Below are 24,487 nucleotides of genomic sequence, written 5' to 3'. Positions count from 1 at the left end.
TATTTGCCCCCCTTCTCTTCATCTGCCTTAGATCCTCAAAAAGCATGATGTCACCGTCCGGGTCCACAAGTCTTCTGTAGGAGACAGTCTTTCGGCATAATAGTCACGGACATCACCATTTTGTAGACCTTTGGTTACTTTCAGTGGTTTCAGAGGGGTTTCGTCTCCCTGTTTCTCGAACTCCCCTACCCCTCCTAATTCAGAGAGGTTCTCCAACACTCCTCAAAGAAGTGGAGACCTTCATAGAGTCCCAAGCGGTGGAAAGGGTCCCTTCAGAAGACGAGGGCAAGGGATTCTACTCTAGGATCTTCGCTATAGTCAAAAATAACCACAACAGGCCTGTGAGTGGTGCTGGACGTTTCGTTCCTCAATATATTTTTACCTTTACTGCGATTCAAGATGGTTACTGCTGCTCAGATAGCAGTCTCTCTACTCAGGAGATTGGCTATGTGCCTTGGACACTTATATGCATATACGAATGTGGCATCCTCATCAGCAATTCCTCATGTTTTCCATCTTGGGGAGACATTTCCAGTACAATGTGCTACCATTCGAACTCAATGCTGCACCTCACACAAAGATCATCAACGCGATAGCCAGTGTCTTGAAGAACAGGGCCAGCTCGTCTACTCCTATCTGGACGACTGGCTTATCAGGTCAGATTCATCCCTGGAAGCGACCTGCACCTTAAGCGCATTAATCGGCATTCTGTCCGATTTAGGATTCGCAGTCAACACCAAGAAATCGGATTACAACCCCATACAGAGGACAGGAGGAGGGATATTTTAGATGCAGTAGCACATTTGTTTTACAAGAGAATGTACAACGGTGTGGTGGTACCAGCACCTGTTGGGCCTTCAGGTGACCTGCATCCTGCCAGTGCCATTGGCAAGGCTCAAGATGATGAGAATACAGCTCCATTTGGCAGCCTCATGGGATCAGCAAACACTGGTCGGAGATGAGCTGCTATGCGTTTCCTTCAGCACCACTCTTGCAGAGAGTGATCATCAAATTCAGGGCTTCCAGAAATTGCAGGTTGATTCTGTAGGCTCTGCTGTGGCCAGGCAGGGCATGGTACTCGAACGTCAAGAGGTTGTCCCTTCAGGGTCCGTTCACATTGCAGTGTCAGATCGGATGCTGTCACTACAGGAAGGCTCAGTGCTTCATCCGAATCCTCAGTCAATGGCGTTAGAAGCCTGGTGCCTGAAAAAATTTACTTTAGCGCATCTTCAGCTGTCGAACAACTTCTTACCCATCATCCAGAGAGCTAAAAAAGCATCAGCTCGAGCTCAGCACATGAGCAAATGGATAACATGTTGTCATTGGGCACATATTAAGGGTAATCACCACCTAAAGGGTACATTAGATAATGTGTTATCCTTCTCAGCATATTTGGCACATTCAGGGGTTCAAGTCGACACATGCAGGTCCTATCTTGTGGCCATTGGGGCTTATATAAATTCAGATCAAGGACGTTTTTCTTCTAGCAATCCAGTGGTCAAGAGACACCTGGAGGTATTAGCAAGATTATTCCTACTAATCAGGAGGACCAGGCCGTCCTAGGATTTAAATGTGGGTTATCGGCCCTAGCCCAATCCGTTTGGGCCCATGGCATCTGTAGACATAGGTTGGTGACCTTAAAGACGGCTCTGCTGCTGGCGTTGACATCTGCTAGGAGAATGAGTGAGTTTCAGGCTTCGCCGGCTTCCAAACCATACACATTTCATAAGGACAGGGTGGACTTACGCACTTATGCATGCACCCATCCTTCTAACCCAAAATAGTATTTGAGTTCCAAATAAATCAGGAGATTGTGCTGTCCACATTCTTTCCTAATCTGCAATCTCAGGCAGACAGGATTTTGCATTGCCTAGATGTGAGAAGGGGATTGAAATTCTACTTGGGCAGATCCAAACCGTTTAGGAAGGTGGAGGATTTGGTTGTGGCTTTTGGCAGGGCTTCACCAGGAAGGCAAGTGTCTAAAGTGTCCATAGCCAGATGGATTGTGACTTTTATAGTGGAGGCTTTCAAAATACAGGACAAAAATCCCCCAGAAGGTATTCTGACTCATCTGGTGAGATAAGTTGTGACTGGCGTTTGGTGGTGCGCTATTAGTCCCCTTGTATTGTCCCAGCATTGTCCTAGCACACCCCGTATCTGTGATTCCACTAATCCTACTAATTACAGTTGTCAGCCAGGTTTTGGTGGCTTAGACTAAATGATTATGGGTATGTTTGGGGGGGGGGGGCTGCCCATACCAGCGCACACAGGGGTGATCACTGCTCCACCCGCGTGATTCACTGGCGTGGTGACAGAGCCTGTGTCCCCGTTCCTGGAGGAGTCGGGAAGCGGGGGAGGGAGAGATATGTCTCAGTGATCTGTGCAGGCTGTGTACTCGCGCTGCGCCCAGCGCACTTCTCACCACGCGGGCTGTGTTTTTGAGTTCGCTTTGCCTCCCCAGCACACGTTGGGCGGACGAGCTAATCTGTTTACCAGCCGGGTGGGTGCGTATCCTCTATGGCCCTTTAGGGTAGCCGACCGGACCTTTAGAGGTGTCACTGATTGCCCTTTGTGGATGCCCAGTGCTTTGAGCCGTGCATCGATCTTCTCCGGCGCCGGTAACTCCTGGCAGGGGGGTTAAGCGGTGCACAACGGGACCTCAAGCGTGCACACCAAGAGGCGGTTTGAGTCCACTCCCGCTCTGAGCTGTCCCTGCGCTACGCTTCTCTGGCTGCCTCTTACCTACTATACTGGCCAGGCAGAACGTCAAGCTCTTCTTTCGGTGTGAGGATATTTCCACAGCTGTGTCTGGGATAGACGCGGGTTACTTGCCTCTCCGACACGGCAGGCCTCAGCTAATGTCCTCCATTCTAAGTGCTGCGCGGCTTCGCCTCGTGAGATTCTTGGCTCGTCTCGATTGCCCTGTTAGAGACTGCGATTTCACTCCTTACTTTGCCGGAAGCAGCACTGGTACTCCTTGAACAATAACGTATCGCTAAAATGACATAAAATTCTCTTTAAACGGTGTCTCTTGCGGTAATATGGCATGCCAGCGAAGGCTCAGGCAGCCATTCCATCTGGGCCCCCTGGTGGTCTCCAAAAAAAGATACATTTACCAGCAGTGTTAGACTCTGCATGTTGTCACAGAGGTAGCTTGTCAGGGTCTTCTGGAGCCAGCAGAATGTGTGAAATTACTAATTTATGCCCTGAATCTGAAGTGGTGCTTTGGAATTCGCGCACTAGCCACCCCTGCTAAAGGTTAGTGCTGATCCCAGATGTCGTCCTGTGCAACTATAGCCTTGGATCACATTGCTGCACCACGGAAAGGTCAACCAAATATTAAGAGCTGGTAAATTTGTAGATTCCTTGACAATTAAGCAGTGACGAAACCAAGCAGTTAAGTCCCTCTCGCATTTTTAAAAAATGTGTGACAGAGAATGTAAAATTCATACGTTGGAGGTGTGAGGTGAGTGCGAAGCAGATTGAAGGAAAGGCTCAGGAGTGAATGGAGGAGGCGGCAGTGGGGAAGAGGCACAGAACGAAGGACGGGAGAAGACCAGAGAGAGGAAAGGAGGAAGTGATGAATAGGAGGGAGAGAACATCAGAGATAGAATAAAGAACGTGGTGAAAGAGAAGAGTCACAAGGACGAGGAGGGGAGAACATCATACCAAAAGAGCAGAAGTGAAGAAGTTTACAAAAAGTGATAAGCAGGCGGAGGAAATAATTCAAGGATGAAGAGAATATAAGAGGTAGACCGAGAAAGAGGAGTAGTGGATCAGAGCATAATGTATTGTCGAGAGCGAGGAGGGGGGAAAGAGGATGTGACAACTGTGAAGAGTCAGGAATGAAACTTGGACACAAGTTAGCCTGTGTTTTTGTAAAAGACTTTGATTGAAAATAAAGGGGTTTGGGAAAATGCCTCTCTGACCCTGCTCTAAAAGGAATTTCTCTACTTAAACCAAAACTAAGGATCTGTCTGTGTCAGACTGTTCAAACAAAACTGTCCTGTGTCCAAAGTTCTATTCTGACACTCACACTATAACTTAAATCTAAGGTGAAGATGGAAATGTCTTTAACCTTGGGTGTTTTAGAAAAGTGTTCATAAAGAAAGAATAAATGGCTCCAACACAAACCGTTCTTAAAGGATAAAGGACCTTGCTCCAGAGGGTCATTCCCTTGCCCTGGATTCTTCTTTCGTCTCTCAGGTTTTTTCAAACAACCATTCTTTGGTCCTTTCTTGGCCTTCAACAACACTTGAACACAGAACTGTCTGGCTTTGTAATTGTCTCTTTCAGTACACCTGGTATTCTTTTCTTCCTGGTGGTGTTGCTCCTTCTCTCTTGGTTAACACAATCCCTTTTCAGAGTTCTGATACTTCTCCTCAGGACATCTTTAGATCTAATCAACACAATCCTTTAATTGCCTGGTATACTCTCCTGCCAGGGCTTCTTGTTTTCACACACTTGTAATTGCCTGCTATACTGTCGACCCAGGACTTCTGTTCGGGTCTTTGCCCACTCCCAGAGTTTTGACTTTCGACTTCTGCTGCTTAAATTTCCAAGGCATGTAAATGCAAGCTACAACTAGAGTGTTTGCTTGGCTTGTGGCCTCCTTTGCTCTGCATTGCTCGATCCCTCTTCCTCGTCCCAGTATTTTGAGAATTCTGGGAAAGGAAGTCCATTGTTGATTATTGACCCAAAGATCTTGAGGTTTTCAATGGCCAAGTCAGTTCTGGATGCTTGATAGGCGTAACTGGAAAAAGTAGTTTTATAAGTTTTACAAGGCAGACCAAAGTTGGAAGTTTGGTTTATAGGCTTGTTGAAAAGGTTTTCCCTAGTCTTCATAGGAGGAGGAGTAGATGTATGACAATATGCCATGAGGGTTTTAGAGGGGAAAATACGAGATACCATGTCTCATCCGATGAAGCCATGACATAAACCCGGAGCTTGTCTCCTCCCACGTGATCTTCCCTCATATAGCTGCCACCAGGGTCACGATCATGTAGCAGCTGCCGTTCCCTAGCCCTGAACTCACTCCCTCCCACAAATTCGACAAAACCAAGACTACATGGCCTTCCACAAAGCTCTTAAAACCTGGTTCTTTCCATAAACCTGATTAGGACCATCTAGGGCCACTGAAACACAACATCATCATGGACCATGACTTCATTGACATTACATTGGAAAATAATTATAGCATGCAGACAACTGTTTGGGAGATACCGAGTGAAGAGACCACAGAAAACGACCAATAAGTCACTGAGACAAAATTAGGAAATGGATACCACAGATGGCAACCTTAGCGTCCTGCAGGCTCTAAGATATGTAACTGCTGACTCTCCACTTCCCGGGTCTACTACTCAGGCCTAGAAGCCTCTTGTGCCATCAAGTTGATAATACCCTTTTATGCCATAACCTGCCCAAGCTACTTACCTAAGATACAATCCCACCTTGGCGCTAAAACACCCAGTCTCAACAATGCCTCTGTCCAGCCTATCCTCTAGCGCCACTGCCTCGATGTTACTACGCTGGTGCGAGATACCCCCTGTCCTAAACCAAATATCCTTCCCAGACCTGCCTACAACCCACCATAAACAACAACTAGAGACTGGGAAAATGGGCTCGATGTGACTACGTTGGTGCGAGAGAGCTCTGGCCCTATAACCAAATATACTGCCTAATCCTACCCTGCGACCCACCATAAACCTCAAACAGTGACCCGAAACCGGGCCCTAAGATGCATAGCGCTGAGCCGAAGAATAATGACCCTCTGACCGAGCAAACATATCTTACTCTGCTTCTAGCTGCTACCGCGAAACGTGAGGACGATCACAACCAGCTCATCCAGATCCAGATTGTAATCCTGGAACCGTGGGCTCATAAGAATAAACCATCCACTCCAGACACTCACCTCTCCTACCACTATGCTCACTCTCTACTTTACACTAACACTCAATAGAGTGCAGCTATACTCCTCGATCAATTTTGACCTAGTTGCTCACATACGAACAATACTCCATGAACACTTCAACATCCTATTGGAACGCAGCTATTCCCCACAAAAAAATCGGCCTAGCTGCACACATTAATGTCCTACGCAGGCCTAATGCCGCCAGAATGCATTCTCGGAGACCAACCACCTGACTGCACACATTCGACGGATCTCTCACTAACACTGCGCCTAGTCTTAGTATGCAGCCACCATCACGTAATCACACTGGCTGCACACATATCGAGTGCACCCAAGCAGTGTTTTCTATCCTGCTTCCTCGATTGACCTGGACTGCGGTGCCCAAGGGCGTTCAACCCACAAACGCTTTGAGATCATACCAATGATGTATAGGGCGCTATATAAATGCCAAATAACAGTAACATTGGAGGAGGTCACTGCCGGGAAATCAGTGATGACTCCACCAGATTCATCCCACAACCTAAGTGGCGGAAAAGGGAAAAGATGTTGAGAAGCAGCAGCCCAAGCAGAGGGGCAGTATGATATGAGGTGTATTGAGACATGAGAATCTGGCGAGACTTCCAGCTTGGGGAGGACCAACTCCCTGGGGAGTCCTCCACTGCCTAAGAAGGGGTTAAGAGTGCCAGCCCCAAGGTTCAATGCATTCTTGCAAAAGATCTTAAGCTGCCTAACGTATGTCCCCTGTTTAGACAGCCCATGGCAACAGGCGTTGTGGTGCCAGTTTTGTTCAAGGGGAAGTTCGACCTGAAAAATTCAGCAAAGGTCAAGCAGGCAACTTCAAAACAGCACTTAAAACGATATTTGTGACATTTTATCTGCCAGTAAGGCAGAGCATAAGGGAGAGAGAGGGAAGGAATGAGGGCTGCTGACCCACAAGGAAGCTTCATCTATTGACATGTTGTTCAAGTCACACTATTAGACCTCAATTAAACATAATCCCTTCGTTTTCTGTTGGTTATAATTAAGACCCTTGGACCTCAGAACCTCACTTTGATTAGTCTTTGATCCCTCAGCGTTGTCACTGTGCACTCCAATGAAATGTTGCAAGAAGTCAAAAAAATGAATGGTTAAATAACAAAAAAAATGATTATAGGTGGTGATGCAAGAAAGCCATTGTTACAGGTATGTCATTTTTGTATATAACTATTTCACAGAATTAGAACATATAATCATTTGCTTGTTTGCACCATCAGTAATATCAAGGAAATTGGTCGTTTTTTCTGAGGTTAAATATTTGATGTGAACCTATTTTGCAGACAGATGAGTGTTTCTTTGCCTGTGTGCTGTTCAGACTAATTTCTGTACTTACTTTTTTTCTGTAGGAGAACTCATGGATGGCAGGCGGGGTCTGGTCCCTTCAAATTTTGTGGAACGTGTTTCAGATGATGACTTGATGACATTCCAGCCTCCTGAAGTTAGTGAACTTTCTCATAGCTCCTGTCAGGATATCAGCTTCATGAGCAGCAGCAGTGTGGAAAGGAAAGACCTCCCTGAGGAAGAGGGCAGCATGAGCCCGCTGCTCAACAGCTTAAAAAGGGGCGGTGAGGAGCCAACAGATATTTCAGCAGTGCCTTATCCTAGAAAACTTACACTTATCAAACAACTGGCGAGAAGTGTTGTTGTGGGCTGGGAGCCGCCCCTAGTGCCAGCTGGTTGTGGGAGTATTCAAAGCTATAATATTTACTTGGATACAGAATTGCGGCAGAATGTCCGATGTGGTTCACCAACTAAAGCCTTGATAGAAAAGCTTGATCTAAAGACCAAGGCATATCGTGTATCTGTGCAGTGTGTGACAGAGTGTGGCAACTCAGATAGACTGCGCTGTACACTTCTAGTGGGACATGGCTATTCCATTGCTCCCTCTCATTTACGAGTTCGAAGCCTTACTTCCACATCAGCTGAGATCTCTTGGCAACCAAGCAACAGCAATTACACTCATGCATTGTACCTCAATGAGGAAGAATATGGCTTTTCCAAGGCTGGAACTTATTGGTATGCCTTCAGGAACTTGAGGCCGTGCACACAATACAATGTGAAAGTTGAGTCCAGGCCTCATCGGACACCTTGGGAACTTCCTCCAGAAAGGCGAGAACATAAATCTACAGTGATGCAGCTCACAACTCCTTCTGCAGGTACATGGCAAGTATGTCTGGGGGAGGCATAATGTTTAAAAAGGCGAACAGTATATTGAATATCACCTCTTCGAATGGATTGTGTCCTCCCATGTATTCCTCATCTTTGATATTCGATATCCAGCTGCAGCTGCTTCTGAATTTTTTTTAAGGCAGAGAGCGCTGTGTGTCGATGCAGTTGACTCGATGTCCCTCGAGGGTCTCTGTCTCAAGGATGATGTCATTGAAGGTATATATAGCATGCACAGCGCACGTTGGCTTCAGTTCTGTTTTTACAAATACGCTTACTCTTCGAGAAACTACGGCGCGCTTCTTTAGTTCCAATCGCAAACATTTCTTCTTCCTCGACACCTACTACCCTGAAGAAAGAGTTCAAGAAGTGTTGGGACTGCAACTCCAAAATGTCGATAACCAACTAACATCGAGTATGTCTGTGATGTCTCAGTGAGGAGCACAAAACCCTCTGCCTGCTCCAAATGCCAGTCTGACCGGAAAGGCTGTGAAGGAGCGAAAGGGGAAATTGGCGGTAGGTAAAAACCCCCAAAGAATCCCCATTGACTACCGTGTCGAAAAAACCTTCTCCGGACAAGCCGAGAGATGACTCTTCTCGAAGGAAAAAGGTTAAAAGATCCAGATCGAGGAGTGGCTCCCACCACCCCTCATCGTTGTCGAGGAAACCACAGGTCGCCTTCTTTGACTTCGTTTTCAGACACATCCCCTGAGAGAGTATCTTGTCCCACAAAGGCCTCCACACCGGCCGAATGGGAAGCATTTAGGTCAGAAATGCTGAAAATATTTGACAGGCAATAACCCTCAGCAAGCCATGCTCCTACCGGGCCTTCCAAAGAAGCCGGTAAGAAAAGGGCTTGAGCCAAATCCTGTGTGCCCCCAAGCCCGGGACGAGCCTGGGATGAGGGCAAGATCCTCATCGGGAGCCGTCAAGGCCTCAATGAGATGAGAAATCATCTAAGGATCCTTCGAGCCGAAGGTTGAAGCATAAGTCGAGGTTGTCAACATGATCGACGCCAGCTGCGCCCTAAACACTGGCACCATCGATGGTGACTGAGCCATCTCCGCCAGCTGCGCCATCGCCACCAGCCGCGCCATCGATGCCAGCCGTGCCTTCTACACCTATGTTACCCTGAATGCCATTGAGGCCTTCGAAGTCGACTTCAATAAAAATATCGATGACTCCTCCAGAGTTAAGTTAAACATTTCTGAAACCTGTACTGTATAAGACATATTCCTTTGCCAAGGAAAGATTTCTTCAAATCACTATCCTCAATGTTTGAGGAAAATGAGCCATCTGATACTGATGCACCTTTTGGCCTTCAATATGGTACACCTAATGTGCCTGAGAGTTTTATTTCAGAAGAATCTAGATTAAAAGATCTCTATGGCAACCTTCAAACAGCCAGTTGGGGGTGGACACTTCACCAGAGCTTGCATTTGGTAGCCCTGCTGCTGGTGAGCATACAGATGCTTCATATAGACAGTTGATGTCTAAGGTTGTAGACTACTTGGGGTGGAGTAAGCCCACTCTCACCATTCGAGCACGATGATCTGACAGACATCCTTGATCAGGGCCCGCGAATGGATCCCATTTTACCATTTCATATCGCTCTCCAAAAAAGGGTGGCAGCAAATTGGAAATGTCTAATCCGTCAGTAAACAAAAAACCTGACTAGAAAGTACCATCCATCTAGTAGTGACCCCGACTACCTATCAAAATACCCCACACCAGAAATTCTGGTGGTGCAGGCAGCTAAGGCAACTTTAAAGCAGGCTGCTTATCCTACCATCCCTACAGATAGGGATGACAAGAGAGTAGATGCATGGGCAAGGAAAGTATTTTCTGGTGGGAGCATGGCTCTTAAATCTGCCAACTCCATGTGTGCCTTAGTAAAATTCTCATTCACTCTATGGGACTGTATTTCCATGGCGGCCGAGCACATCCCCGAGGGGGATGAAAGAGACAGCTTCTTGGCTATTGTTAGAGACGGCAAAGAAGCCTTGTGCAAGTCTCTTCAGTCGGGTCTGGATTCTGCTGACAGCATCAGCAGAGCCATGGCAACTAGCACCGTAATACGCAGATTTGCGTGGTTGAGGAAGTCAAGATTTGCGCTGAATTTGCAGGCCAGACTCATTAACATGCCCTTTGATGGGTCTCACCTTTTTGGCAACAAGGCTCACATAAGACTTGAGAAGTTGCAGACCTCGAAGACGGCAGCCAAATCCTTAGGTGCCGTTATTAGGCGGCCTCGGCCCTTTCGCCTCAGTGGACAGCTTTGGAGGGGAAGATCTTTACGCTACTACTCATTTGGAAGAGCGAGAGGAATGGCTGGCCAAAGAGGCTAAAGAAGATTCCCTTGTGGTGGACGAGGGAGAGGTGCGAAGCCCGCTCAAGCAGGGACATCTTTACTAACAGCCACTGCAACAGCCACCTCAAAACCTCTCTGAGGTCTCCAGTCACTAAACACTAGTGGGAGGCAGGCTGCATCTGAAAGAATGGTGAGACATTACTTTGGATGCTTGGGCATTGGAAACCAAAGCCCAAGGTTACTGCCTTCCCTTCTTTCAAAGCCCTCACCACCATCCACCACGGAGCCACTCTTTGAGAGTTCCAGATCCGCTGCTTGTGCAGGAAATTTTGACCCTGCTAGAGAAATTCGCTGTAGATCTGGTGCCCGTAGCTGAGGGGAACAAGGGATGGCACTCTCCATATTTCCTAATACCCAAGAAGGACGGAGGACTGAGGCCCACCTTGGACTTGAGATACTTGATCAGGGTGCGTTTTCCCAAACAAATCCTGGATCATCTCAACGTCATCTGCCATTCTCTTCACAGACTGGGTTTCTCTCTCTATTACAAGAAGTCCCATATGACACCTTCTCAAAAGCTCCAGTTCATAGGGGCTGTACTGGATACATCCTTGGGAAAGAGCTTGCTACCCGAGGTGAGGGATCTAGACATTCTGCAGATGGTCTCCAAGTTTCAGAGTGCCCTGCGTCTCCTGGCCTTCCATTTTTTGAGGTTGTGCGGCCTCATGGCATCCTGCATTTTTCTGGTGCCAGAGGCTCCCCTGATAATGAAATCCCTTCAGTGGGCTCTCAGAAAACAATGGTCTCAATTCTCAGGAAACATGTCACACCTACTTCAGATTCCAAGCATGGTCGCACAGGGTCTTCTGTGGTGGGCCTGCGAGGACAACATCCTGAAGGGAGAACCTTTTTGGCAACCATCGCCGGAGATAACAGTAGTGACGGATGCCTCACTCACGGGGTGGGGAGCCCATGCCAACAATCTGACAATCAGTGGGCGTTGGTCTCTATCGGAGTCCAAACTACACATCAATCATCTGGAGCTGAGGGCAGTCAGACTAGCGCTGAAGGCCTTTCTGCCCTCTGTACGGGGAAAGAATGTCCTGATAATGATGGACAACACAGTGGCCATGTACTATCTCAACAAGAGAGGGGGTGTAGGGTCACTACCACTGTGCAGAGAGGCAATGCAGCTTTGGTAATGGGCAATTTAAGAAGGAATCTCCCTATCAGCAGTTCACCTAGCCGGAGAGGAGAACACAGCGGCGGACGCTCTGAACAGGCAGAGCACAGTCTTCCACGAGTAGGAGTTAGCTCAGGAAGTCCTTCAAGAGATCTTCTCCCTTTGGGGAACCCCGCAAGTGGATCGGTTCGCGACGAGTGTCCACCAGAAGTGCGAACTGTACTGCTCCAGGGAATTTCCTCCAAGAGGAGCTCTAGGAGACGCATTCATGGTGGACTGGGGATTTTCACTCCTGTCCGCATTTCCTCCAGTCACTGTCATTCCTCACATGATCAGGAGTTTGAGAAAGTTTGTGAAACACATGATCCTAATTGCCCCGGGTTGGGCTAGGAGGACGTGGTACCCGGACCGTCTGGACATTCCCATGTGCCCTCAAATACATCTTCCACTAAGAGAGGGCCTTCTCTTGTGAGAGGAGGGACGGGTTCTCCATCCAGAGGTCAAGACACGCCGTCTTCACACATGGCTTCTGAGAGGCTGAGATACAAGGATTGGGACCTCCCGGATGACATAATGGAGATTTTGCTTTTGACCAGAAGGCCAGCAACAAAGTCCTTGTACCGCTGCCGTTGGAACAAATTCTGCAGCTGGTGCAAGGACAAGAATGTAGACCCTTTACCATGCAAGACACCAGTAGTGTTATCTTTTCTACTATACCTAGCCAATCTGGGGCTCCAGGTTGGAAGAATTGAGGGCTATTTGTTGGCGCTATCCATATTTAAGCACTCGTCAGAGGAATCTTCATATTTCAAGATCCCTCTGGTGACACAATTTCTAAAGGGACTCACCCCCCATCTCCTTTCCAGGTTCCAATTTGGGACCTTAATCTGGTATTAGAATTTCTTATGTGTGCACCTTTTGAACCTCTACATTAATGCCTGTTAATATTGCTAACATTTAAAACTATCCTCTTGGTGACATTAACTTCAGCCCGTAGAGTGAGTGAATTGCAGGCACTATCATCCAAGCCACCCTTTACTATTCCTGAGGGTTAAGCCTTCATTTTACCTAAAATCATTTCAGATTTTCATGCAGGACAAACAATTGTATTGCCCACCTCACCCTGGCAAAGAGGAGGAGGGATTACACAGATTGGATTCTTGTAGAGCTCTAAACTTCTACATTTCTAGATTATCCCAACTTTGTATTGATGAGCAGCTTTTTATAGGCTATACAGTTAACAAACTGGGTCAGGCTGTGACTAAACAGACCTTATCCAGATGGATCATTCTGGCAATTTCAGAATGCTACAGGCTGGCGGGCAAGGATCCTGCAGAGGGCTTAAGGGCCCATTCCACCAGGGGCATGAATACCTCTAGAGTTCTGCAAAGGGGTGTCCCGATCAAAAACATTTTTGAGGCAGATGTGGTCTACTATACACACATTCACAAAGCACTACTACCTTGAGTCTTCCCTCGATCAGGATGGAAGCTTTGGAAAAGCTGTCCTCCATTCGGTTCATGGAAACCATTAATAACTAAATTGTTACTCCCCCCCCCCCCACCAAAACAAACACTACTTTGGGAGTCTATCAAAGATGAGGAATAAGTGGGAGAGACACAATCCATTCGAAGAACAAGTTACTTACCCCTGGTGACGTTCTTTCGACTCGATGTTCCTTCCACGTATTCCTCATCGCCCTCCCAGCCTGCCCCACAGTATATGCTATTACAACTTTTGCTCCTTCAAAGCTTAGTACAGTCAAACCTGTATTTATGCAGGTAGTTTCTCCTGTATGAAAAACAGAACTGAAGTCAACGGGTGCTGCATGTGCTATATATACCTTCGATGACATCATCCCCGAGACAGAGGCCCTCGAGGGACAACGAATTGACTGCATCGACGGACGGCGCTCTCTGCCGAAAATATTTTCCGAAGCAGCTGAAGCTTGATATCGAACATCAAAGAAGAAGAATATGTGGGAGAAACATCCAGTCAAAAGAACGTTACCAGGGTTGAGTAAGTTGTTCTTCAAAATCCATTGCTCCTTGAGGTCTAAATCTATCCACTTCACTGTATGTGTTGCTTACCCAGTTCCTTACTTTCAGAATAATAGACTGGTTGTTGATAATTGCACGGTACAAGTACTCCCTTTGCTCTTTTCCACCTAATACCTAATGTCTTGGGCCCTTACCTTACTAAGTGTAGTATATTCCAGATTGTTGTTTCTTTGCATAATTTTGTCTCTTGGAAGTTTTTTTTGCTGTTTATTACTCCTAATGAACTTACCATCCCCCCGTAGCAAAGTAACATGTGCGTCCCCTCTAAGGATTTAAGCATGGAGGTAGAGCGTGCCCCTCCTTGCCCACTAGCCTCTACTCTGCACACTCCTTTCCTCCTCAGTATCTAGCTCTGGCTTGTTTTTTCTTCCTCTGCTTCCCTGCAGCATTTTTAGTTTATTGTTATTGTTTCCTTTGCTGTCTCCCTTGGTAAATAGGGGTTTTCTGTGTGCACCTGATACACAGGTTATTTTCAGCGACGGACCCTCCTATGCTGTGTTTTGGAGTGTTTGGCCCTCTTCACTGCTGGGACACCTGCACACTCTGTGACTACTTTCACAGAAGTGGTTGAAACATCAGGTGGACTGGTGGGAGATATTCCATTATCTTTGCTGCATCACCTCAGGCGGTTAGTCACTTCTAAGAAGGTGATTAAAAGCCTTTTTTTCTTTTGGACCCTGTCCAAAAGTTGGGAGGGTCTCTATGGAACCTAAGGTGCCAAGCTGCCACACTACTAATTTCGCTCCAACCCTCTGAGGAGGCTGTTACCGGTACTTGCACTGAGTGCCTATCAAAATTTGTTAGCAAACTTCACTCCATAGAGGCCCTGTCTCTGTGGTGGCTCATTATGAGAATGTTCTTCCTCGGGGCATTTCGCCTTGAACCAGGATAGTCCAGAGGTCCATCCTGCTCGTTTATTGGGACAGAGCATGCAGGTCCTGAGGGACCTGTGGTAGTAATAGACCCTGAGCTTTGACTTATTTTTTTAGTGAGCCCCATTGCCCACATGCTTGGCCCCTTCTCTCTTCCAACAAACAATTGGATATTTATGAAATCACCAAAACGGAAGGCCAACAGAGAAATTACAGCATCCCAGTAAATACTCTTGGTAATAAAAGACAGAGTGGGTGCAATTTCATAGAACTACTCACTGCACAAGCGGATCATTCTTATAGTCCTCTAACTTTACGGGAAGAAGTAATAGTGATCTCCCTGTCCATCCCTATTGTTAATAGATGTGCGATCCTAAGCAACATAGGTGGCGTAGTTGAGGGCCATAGACAAACACTTAATGGCAGCTGCTTTCCTGGGATTAGCAGAGCGGGGAAAAAGAGCCAAATCGGCCAATAGTTCAACGGAGTAGGCAGTGCACCACATTGATAATATGAACTCGCATGAATCTTCCCCTAAGGGCTCTTCCTGCCCTAACTTTGGTAACAACACAGACACCACTACTGAATTTAAAAAAGTGACTGACTTAGTCGTTTTGTTGACAAACTTTGTAGCAGCAATAAAAGATATCCTAACTTCAGATGTAATCCCCACTAAAGGCAAATTAACGACTGGTAGTGCCCTAGACATGTCAAGTAAGAACGCCTCCCCTGGTGCATCAGGAATGAAACTTGTAACATCGGGTAATTCAAGTGGCGTTACATCTTGTCCTAAGGCGTGGAACATCACCAAGACGCACTCTCAGTAACTCCCTAAGTCTAACTTGCTGAGAGGATCCATTCACTCGACTCAGGCAATCACTAAAGTCATAAATATTTATGCTAGTACCAAACCCAAGCGTAGACAATTTTTGGACTATAAGGCAAGCGTTAGCCCACAAAAACTGTCTGGTAAAGAAAAGGTTCCCTGCCACAACAAAGGAAGGCCATGGAATAAAACTGGAAGGCATTTTGTTGGTATTGTTTTGCACAATGTACCTAGCTTACCCAGTTGTACCATTGAGAATCAGGAAACATTGGTTAACAAATGGATTAGTCAGATCAGGGTTTGTTATCAATGATTAGGGAAGATATTGTATATTGTATTAAAAAATGTATGCCCGGTTAACAAATGGATTAGTCAGATCAGGGTTTGTTATCAATGATTAGGGAAGATATTGTATTAAAAAATGTATGCCCGATAATAAAGATGGTGACTTTATTCAGATCTTCCTGAAAAATAATACCCTTATCTAAGCCATAGAATTCCATACATACCCACCACAGGGCTCCAAAATGATACTATGGCCTAATCCCCCTCATACATCACAGATTATAACAACCCAAAATTCGATACCTAGGGCAGAATAACCTGTAGGGATAGGAACACGCCCAACGCCATGCTCGCTGTGAAAGATCAACCACAGATTGCCTGTGCAAATAGCATACTGGGGGAGGGACATGAGGGTGTGAACTGACTACCAGTAGTGGTGGACAGGTGGTGAATCCTACTGTCCCGCTCCCCTACCAACCCCCATCCAATGACAACCTAACAATAGTCTAATGGAACATTGAAGGGGTAGCGAAGCACCTTGACGACGATGCTTCGTGCAAATTCATCCTGCTTCATCTGGGGGTATAGGATTATTTGTCTGCAGGAGACCTAGAGCAGTTAGATCTCCAGGGTTACTTAGTACATACCGGCCATCAAAAGCGTGAGAGGCCATCCTAGTGGGGGCTTGGTGACTTGGATAAACTTCCACTTAGACTGGGAGATCGCCTGATTTGCAGCTCTTGGACATACGGATGGACTAAGGTGATCGGACCTTCCTGTATATTATATTCAACAGACCAAATAGCCAACACAAATCTAATACAATTGCAATCATGAAAAGACTAATTGAAAAATTGTCTCATCGAGATCTAAAATGTGCCCACATAATTGTGGCCAGAGATTTTAACCTCCAATTTGAACCACTCAGAGATTTAATGGGTTTATGGGACGAGGAAGATTCATCATGGGATATCTCAGACCTGGAGGCTGAGTACTCCAGTCACACTCATGGGCAGGCAATAGAAGTTGCGCACCCCTTACGTGATCATAGAAGTTGCGCGCCCCTTACGTGATCTAGAATTAAGGACATGCAATAGTAGATGTAAAGGAGACCAACCAGCAAAACACACCTTCTTTGGTAATAGCTCCTCGAGGATAGACAGTATGCTCATCTCAGCCCGCGATTGGGGATATGTATTATTCTCCAGCATGGGGTCTGGCATGGATTCACATGCTCATGAATATTCCCGGTCGTCAGGCTGGGAATCCTCAGTAAAGAAAAAATCAGTATCAGTTTCGTTTCTGATCTATCTTTCTTAGTAGTAACCAATCACTGGTCTCTGGGTCATACTGCCCCCAGCCAATGACTGCCCTCTCCCTAAGCCCCGCCCCTGGCAGCCATCCTCATATTTTTACCGCATGTTTAAGTGTTGGGAGTCCTCGTGCTATAGCTCTCGAGCTTTTACTGCATTTTTTTTTTCAAAGAGTTTTGTCTCTTTTTTTTGGTCAATCGAGCCTGAAGCTCCACCGTTTCTACTTCCGATCAACGGGGACCCGTTTCAGAATTTTCTACGCCCCTCAAGGGTGAAGTTTTCGCCGAGTTATGCTTCTTGGAGGATTCCAGAAGTTTCTGAGGCCTACCTCGTGGACATGGCCCAGGACAAGGGACGCTCGACACCCGGATCCAAGCTGTTCAGGAACTGCCCTGGATGCGGATTACAGAATGTTTTCAAGGAGGATGAGCATTCGAGATGTCTCTACTGCCTTCACGAATACAAGACGCACGTGGAAAAGGACTGTGCGTTTTGCAAGAACCTGTCGGAACGGACTGAGGGGTCGTCGGACCCGCCTCGCCAGCTGGCTGGAGAAGGGCTCAGCAGGTGAGAAGAAGAAGAAGTCCGAGTGGTCTTCTAAGTCCTGTGAGGGCGCCCCGGCGACGGGGGCCCAACAGAAGGCAAAGCACCGTGAGTCCGCGGGAACCGGGAGCGCCGAAGGGTCGGACTCCTCGGCTGCCAGGCAGGGTGCACTCTCACCGACGCCATCAACCACGAGCCAACGCTCTGGCTCGGGCAAGAGAAAATCTGAGAACCCGGCTAAGCCTCTGGAGAGGACCCGGTCGATCTCGAAGGGATCGGCCGAAGGGGAGCGAGGCGGTGACCCCTCCCCCAAGGTGAAGGCCTCAAGCGCGCCCAAGGTGGTGAAGACCTTGATCCACCCAGTGAAGGTCTCTATCGAGGGAGTCGCAGCGGCCCTGGCAATGCCCGTGGAAGCTAACCCAGCGGAGGCGACCTTGGGGCCCAGAGTTTCCCTGCCGCCACGGAGGGAATCCTCCTTTCAGCCCATCGATAAAACCCCCGTGAAGACTCCGGTGGAAAAAGAAGGGGGGGGGGGCGGAGGAACTGGTTGAAGTGGTGCAGGGCCTCAACAAGAGGTTCGAGGAGGTCCAGTCCCACGGGGGGAACCCCGAGGAGGCGGACAAAGAGAGCGACAGTGGCGCCGATGAGACTCCCGTGGAGGAGGAGCAACCATCGCGCCCGTCGCAGCTGGGACCAGAGCCTCAGGACAACTCGGCGGCCATTTTGATGGCAATCCAAACCTCATGCACGGAGATAAGGACGAGATTGCCGCTCACCCCAACGGATGACCAAACAGAACCGGGACCGTCGTGGAGCACCCTGAACAAGCGGAGGAGAGTTCACCCTCCCCCGCCCTTCCAGCCCTCGCGGCCCGCTCAGCCTTCTTCTCCTTCCCCTGTCCCGGGGGACGACATGGGAACGGAGACGGCCACGACGGGGACGGACGACGAGGGTGGCGAGTACGGAACTGGCCTTCCTTCACCACTCCCTCGGGCCTCCACGTCCGACAAAATTGGCTCCTTCCACGCCATGATTGCCAGGGCATCCAAGCTTTTTCGACTCTGCCCTGAGGAACAGAAGAAGGAAGGTTTCCTCTATCGGCGGCGCGAGGCCAAAAGGAAGACGGTCCTCGCGGTACCATTGATTGATGACATCTGGGAGGAGGGACCTGCTCTCCTGAAGAACCCGTCCACGACGCCTACCAAGAGGGATCGGTACGAGAAGAAGTACCGGGTCCCCGATTCCGCCCCCTTGTGCCTTAGGGCACAGCCGACCCCGGACTCTGTCGTCTCGGCGGCGGCCAAGAAGAAAGTGGCGGGGGCGTCATCCTCAACTTCGACCTCCCCATCTGACGGCGAGGGAAAGAAGCTGGACGCCATGGGACGAGTCATCTCGTCCGCGGCGACGACAATTAAGGCGGACAACGCCCTAGCGATTGTGACCCGCTACGACAGGGAGCTGTGGTACAAGATCACTCCCCTGCTGGACTTACTGCCGGACGACAAGAGGTCGAAGGCCCTGGAGATTCTGCAGGAGGATGAAGTGGTGTCGGACCACGCCATAACGGTGGCCACGGATATCGCGGACACCGGATTCCGCCAGTTGGGCAACGGTGTTTGCCTTCGGCGGCGGGGATGGCTCAAGGCAACTGATTTTCGCCAGGATGTACAAACTAAAGTTTTGGACATGCCCTTCGACTGGAACAATCGGTTTGGAAAAACAGTGGATGAGTCGCTTCAGGCCATCAAGACCGACACGGAGACGGCTCGGGCCTTGGGAGTGTTGCAGCAACGACGGCCGCCCTTTCGGAATGCCGGAGGCAGACAGGGTGCCTCCAAGGGATTCGGCGGCAGCTCCTCGACATACCGCCAGGCGGCCTGCTCCTCGACGTACCGCCAGGCGGCCCGCTCCTCGTCGCAGGCGGTCTACAGAAGATGCGGCAAGTCAGGAGTATCTCGTCGTCGGCAAGGTGGCAAGGCCACCTCCAAGCAGGACTGAACCGGCCGTAGCGTCGTGCCCCCACCTGAGCACCCCGGTGGGAGGCTGGCTGGCGAAGTTCGTCAGAGTGTGGGAGTCCATCTCCACTGACCGTTGGGTGCTGGATGCCCTTGCCCACGGGCACTCTCTCGAGTTTCTAAAAAAGTGCCCCCGCATTTCTCCCATGGTAAGGAAGGAAAACCACGTCCCTCAATTGCTGTTGGAGGTAAGGGCGATGCTCAAGAAAGGTGCCATTGAGCTTGTCCCCAACAGGATCCGGGGCTCCGGAGTATACTCAAGATACTTCCTCGTCAGAAATAAGAAAGGACGATGGCGCCCCATCCTGGACCTGCGTCGACTAAACAAATACATCAAGGCACAGAAGTTCCGGATGGTCACCCTCCAGCACGTGCTGGGCCAGCTGGAGGAAGGCGACTTCCTATCGTCGTCGGATTTGGAGGATGCGTACTTTCACATCCCCATTCCAAAAAGGACACCGAAAGTTTCTCAGGTCCGTAGTCCAAGGATGGCACTACCCGTTCAAGGCCCTCCCATTCGGATTGAAGTCGGCGCCCAGGGTATTCACCAAGTGCCTAGCACCAGTGGCGGCGCGGCTGCGCCTGCAGGGGATCCACGTCTACCCCTACCTGAACGATTGGCTCATCCGAGCAAGAACAAGGGAACTCGCCGTCGAACACACTGCGAAGACCGCCCGGCTGCTCACGGACCTGGGATTCTCCATCAACTTCCCCAAATCCCACCTGGTTCCGTCGCAGGTCGCATTGTTTCTGGGAGCCAAGCTCGATACAGTAGCGCGATTGGCCTCGCCGTCGGAGCAAAGGACAAAGGCCATCCTGGGCAAGGTGCAGCGTCTGCTGGCCACGGACGTGGCCAGGGTGAGGTCCATCAAGTCCCTTCTCGGGATGATGTCCTCATGCATCTATTTGGTGCGCCTGTGCTGGCTTCGGATGCGTCCTCTACAGGAGTTCCTCGACGCCCGGTGGATACAAGCAGCGGGCAGTTTCGAGGACAAGGTCTCGCTCAATGAGGTCTTCCGCCGAGCAATTTGGTGGTGGGGCACCCGCACGCATCTCGCGGCGGGCACAGACTTTCAGACCCCAGCACACCAGGCGACGGTGATAACGGATGCCTCCCTGGAGGGGTGGGGAGCGCACACCGGAGATCTTCACGCAAGAGGCCTTTGGCTCCCGCAGGAGAGGCCACTCCACATCAACATACTGAAGCTCCGAGCAGTGTTTTGGGCCCTCAGGTCGTTCCTCCCGTCCCTCAAGGGCAAGGTGGTGAGGATCTTCACCGACAACACCACCACGATGTTCTACATCCGGAAGCACGAAGGAACCAGATCCCCAGCCCTGTCCAAGGAAGCCCAGGATCTATGGCATTGGGCCGTTGCCCAGGGGATGTTTCTGGTACTCTTTCATCTAGCAGGGATAAAAAAACACCATTGCCGACTCTCTCAGCAGGGAGCTGCGCTCGTGCCACGAGTGGGAACTACGCCAGGATCAAGTGGATCGACTCTTCCAATGATGGGGCAAACCCCAGATCGACCTGTTCGCGACGGCGACAAACTCCAAGTTCCAGAGGTTCGCCAGCAGGTTTCCCCAGCCGAGGAGCATGGGCGATGCTTTCTCGTTCCCCTAGGACGGCCTGTTCCTGTATGCGTTCCCTCCGTTGCCGTTGCTGCTCCGACTCATCAACCAACTCAAGAGGTCCCGGCGCAGGGTGATCCTCGTCGCACCGGTGTGGCCGAGACAGATCTGGTTCCCGGACCTTCTGGACTTGTCAGTGTCCCCGCCAGTCAAGCTGTCGACGGAAGCAGATCTTCTCTACAGAGAAGGAGGCGGGATCCTTCATCACGACCCGGAGTCGCTGAATTTGCAGGCCTGGCTCCTGCAGCACTAGAGTTTGGAGGGTACGATATCCCGGCAGACAGCAAAGAGGTTCTTGCAAAGGCCAGGGCGTCCTCAACTCTCAAGTGCTACGGACACAAGTGGAAGAGGTTCTCTGTCTGGTGCCGTGCACAGAAGATTAACCCTCTACGGATTACGGCCCCTCAAGTGCTACTGTACCTACTGTCGCTGGCCAAGGCGGGACTAGCGCATGCTTCCATCAAGGTACACCTGGCAGCGATTTCCCGATACACCAGAACTGCAGGACGGCCATCCCTGTGGTCTCATCGCCTGGTTTAGGAATTTATGAAAGGACTGTTCCGATCGTTCCCGCCGGTGAAGGCTCCGGCCCTGGCATGGGAGCTCAACGTGGTGCTGACCAGGCACATGGGGGCACCATTCGAGCCTCTGCATTTGGCACAGTTGAAGTTCCTGTCATAGAAGACATTTCTTGTGGCCATCACCTCCGCACAATGAGTGGGAGAGATCCAGGCACTATCCTGCAAGCCTCCATACTTGACCTCTCACGATAGGAGGGTGGTGCTGAGGACGCACCCCTCCTTTATGCCTAAGGTGCCATCGGACTTCCATCTCAACGAGCCCTTGGTGTTACCAGTTTTCTTCCCGTCGCCTTCGTCGCCGGTCGAGAGGACTTTGCATTTGCTGGATATATCTAGAGCGCTGAAGTTCTACGTAGACCGCACAAAGAGGTTTCGGAAGACGTCACAGCTGTTTGTGAACTTTGGACGTGTGAACCAAGGGAAGGCCCTCTCGAAGGCTTCCATTTCCAGATGGCTCTCCGGCTGCATCACGCACTGTCACCGGTTGGCAAACCGACCGTTCCCCGGCCGTCCGAGAGCCCATTCGACCAGAGCGATCGCTGCTCCCATGGCATTCTTGTCTGGTGTGCCCCTGCTGGACATCTGCAGGGCTGCTACGTGGAGGTCAACGCACACCTTTCACGAGATTCTACTGCGTCGACCGGGATTCCAGGCAGGAGTCCAGAGTCGGCCAAGCAGTGCTGCGCAACCTGTTCGCCTGAAGGTGGGCCTGGTGAGGAGGTAAGAGTTGCTTAATGTTGAGTTTATGTGATGCTTAATATTGAGCCTTTGCCACCTCCCGTGGTTGTGCATGTGTGTACTGCTATGTATTCTTATTTCTGATGTTTGTTAGTCTGCTTAGAATCCCATGCTGTGCATAGGTCCGACATCCAGTGTTCACTGCGGAGTATTGCATTTTGTTTTTCGTAGTCGAAAAGGGGACGTCGACAAGGCGTGTCTGTAACACTATCCCTATAGTGACGTGCGGTGTACCCACAATCCCTCACGCATCGAGGTCCCTCAGATTGTTTTTTTCCGCCCAACTTTTGGTCGCCTTTACGCGGCGCTCCTCGAGAGACATTGCAAAACATATTTCCTGGACCTTGGTCCTGACTTATTACATTAACAGATAGATCCCTCCCCTCGATGTAGCTGCAAAGCTTTTCTCCGCCGAACAAGATCTTCGACGGAGGAGACGGAGGAGATCCTTCGGCGCTGCCGAACACATGGCCTGGCCTCGCCGGCCAACATACAGTAGGGAGAGTGGGGTGGAACTATCTTATTTCTCTTCGAGAATGCCTTTCCTTTTCCCTTCCCTTTCCCTCGGGGTTGTTATCACCTATTATTGCGTCAGCTATGGAGAGGACACCCTTTAGGTTTTGCCCGCGCTGCAAGGGCAAGTACACCTGGAAGGACAAGCATAAACGCTGTAATCGTTGCTTGCCCCTCGATCATAAAGAAGACGGCTGCGCGGCTTGTCAGCTTTTAAAACCCAAAACTCTAAAAGAACGTAGAGTCAAGAGGTGGGCGGCCTACGCCATGTCGAAGTCCGATTCCTCACCTGCCGCCGCCGTCGCCGAAAGTGACGAGGGAGGTGATAACACGACCTCCGTTGCGGAAGTCTTAAACCTCTCGAGGGAGTGCTCACGCTCCTTGACGTCCGTCCCTGGCCCGACGGGCTCGGCTCACGCCCTGTTTATGGGGATGAACACCCCGGCGACAAGGACGCACAAAAGACTCACTTCCATAAGCACACAACCCACGGCTCTTCTTTGTCGAAGACGAAGAATCCATCTGCGCCGAAGGAGACGCAGGGCACCCCGGCGTCTACCTCAGACCGTAAGAGTCTAAAGCCCCACTCGCAAATGCAGCCGCGACCAGCGACTGGGCTTTCCACAAATAAAGGCGCTCCCCCAAAACCATCCGACGTAACGCTCCATGTAAGAGCGCCCGTCGCAGTACAACACGCAACGCCCGTATCGTCGAGACCAGAAACCTCCACAGACAATTTACTTGTCGAGAGCGTAGCGAGGATTGTTTCCGCCGATACCCATAAGCGGACGACGAAAGACACGTTGAATACCGCGCAAAGGGCTAAAGACACGCCGAAAAAAAACAGCCGAAGGGGAGCCAGGAATTATCCCCTTCTTCTAGAGGGACTCCTCGCCTACCGGAAGGCTTTTCAGAAGGCGACGGAAACCTTCCTTCAACGTTAAGGGAGAGGTCAAAGCGTTTCCAGGCAGAAAACACTAATTCCCCCCCCCCCCCCCCCCCTTAGACTACTCAGGGGTACCCCATGAAACTCTGGAGAGACTCCATTTCTGCATGGAGAAGATGGAAAGGTTTATGGAAACCCAAAACCCACCAACACTCAAAAGACCAAGGGAAGGACCCCAGGGTCAAATTTCCTAGGTTGTTTAATCCTTCGCATGACGAGTTAAATGTGTATGCCCTCACTGAAGAGGAACAACATTTTCAGGAAGAGCATGAGTTTTTGGGTGTAGAGGAAGAACGAAACCTAGAGGAGGAGGGGTTTCAAGAAGATCCAGATACTGGTGCATGGGGCTTCGGAGAAGAACTAGAGGTGGTTACCTCACACCCCTGGCAGTCCCCATCAGCGTACTCTGACCCTGATGCCATAACCCTATCTCCTCCCAAAGACTCGCCTATTAGGAACACATCTCCTGTAGATGACCAGCCTACGTTTAATGCACTGTTGCGCAAATCAGCAGCGCATTTCGAATTAAACACTGGGGAGACCTCTCCGGACATTG

At 49.7% G+C, this 24,487-nt stretch overlaps 1 protein-coding gene across 9 annotated transcripts in view; it reads left to right on the top strand.

The window, feature by feature from the left end:
• Nucleotides 1-24,487, top strand: part of TSPOAP1 (TSPO associated protein 1) — a 3,887,333-nt gene that overhangs the window by 2,254,778 nt on the left and 1,608,068 nt on the right. For all 9 annotated transcript variants that reach the window (XM_069614850.1, XM_069614845.1, XM_069614847.1 and 6 more), the window contains one exon: nucleotides 7,294-8,103. In XM_069614850.1, coding sequence (XP_069470951.1) covers nucleotides 7,294-8,103 — 810 coding nt within the window. The remainder of the gene's footprint in view (nucleotides 1-7,293; nucleotides 8,104-24,487) is intronic.

This window comes from Ambystoma mexicanum, chromosome 9, assembly GCF_040938575.1.
Source record: "Ambystoma mexicanum isolate Mex_15411 chromosome 9, UKY_AmexF1_1, whole genome shotgun sequence".
Lineage (NCBI taxonomy): Eukaryota > Metazoa > Chordata > Amphibia > Caudata > Ambystomatidae > Ambystoma > Ambystoma mexicanum.
This window is presented reverse-complemented; position numbering and strand designations above follow the sequence as displayed.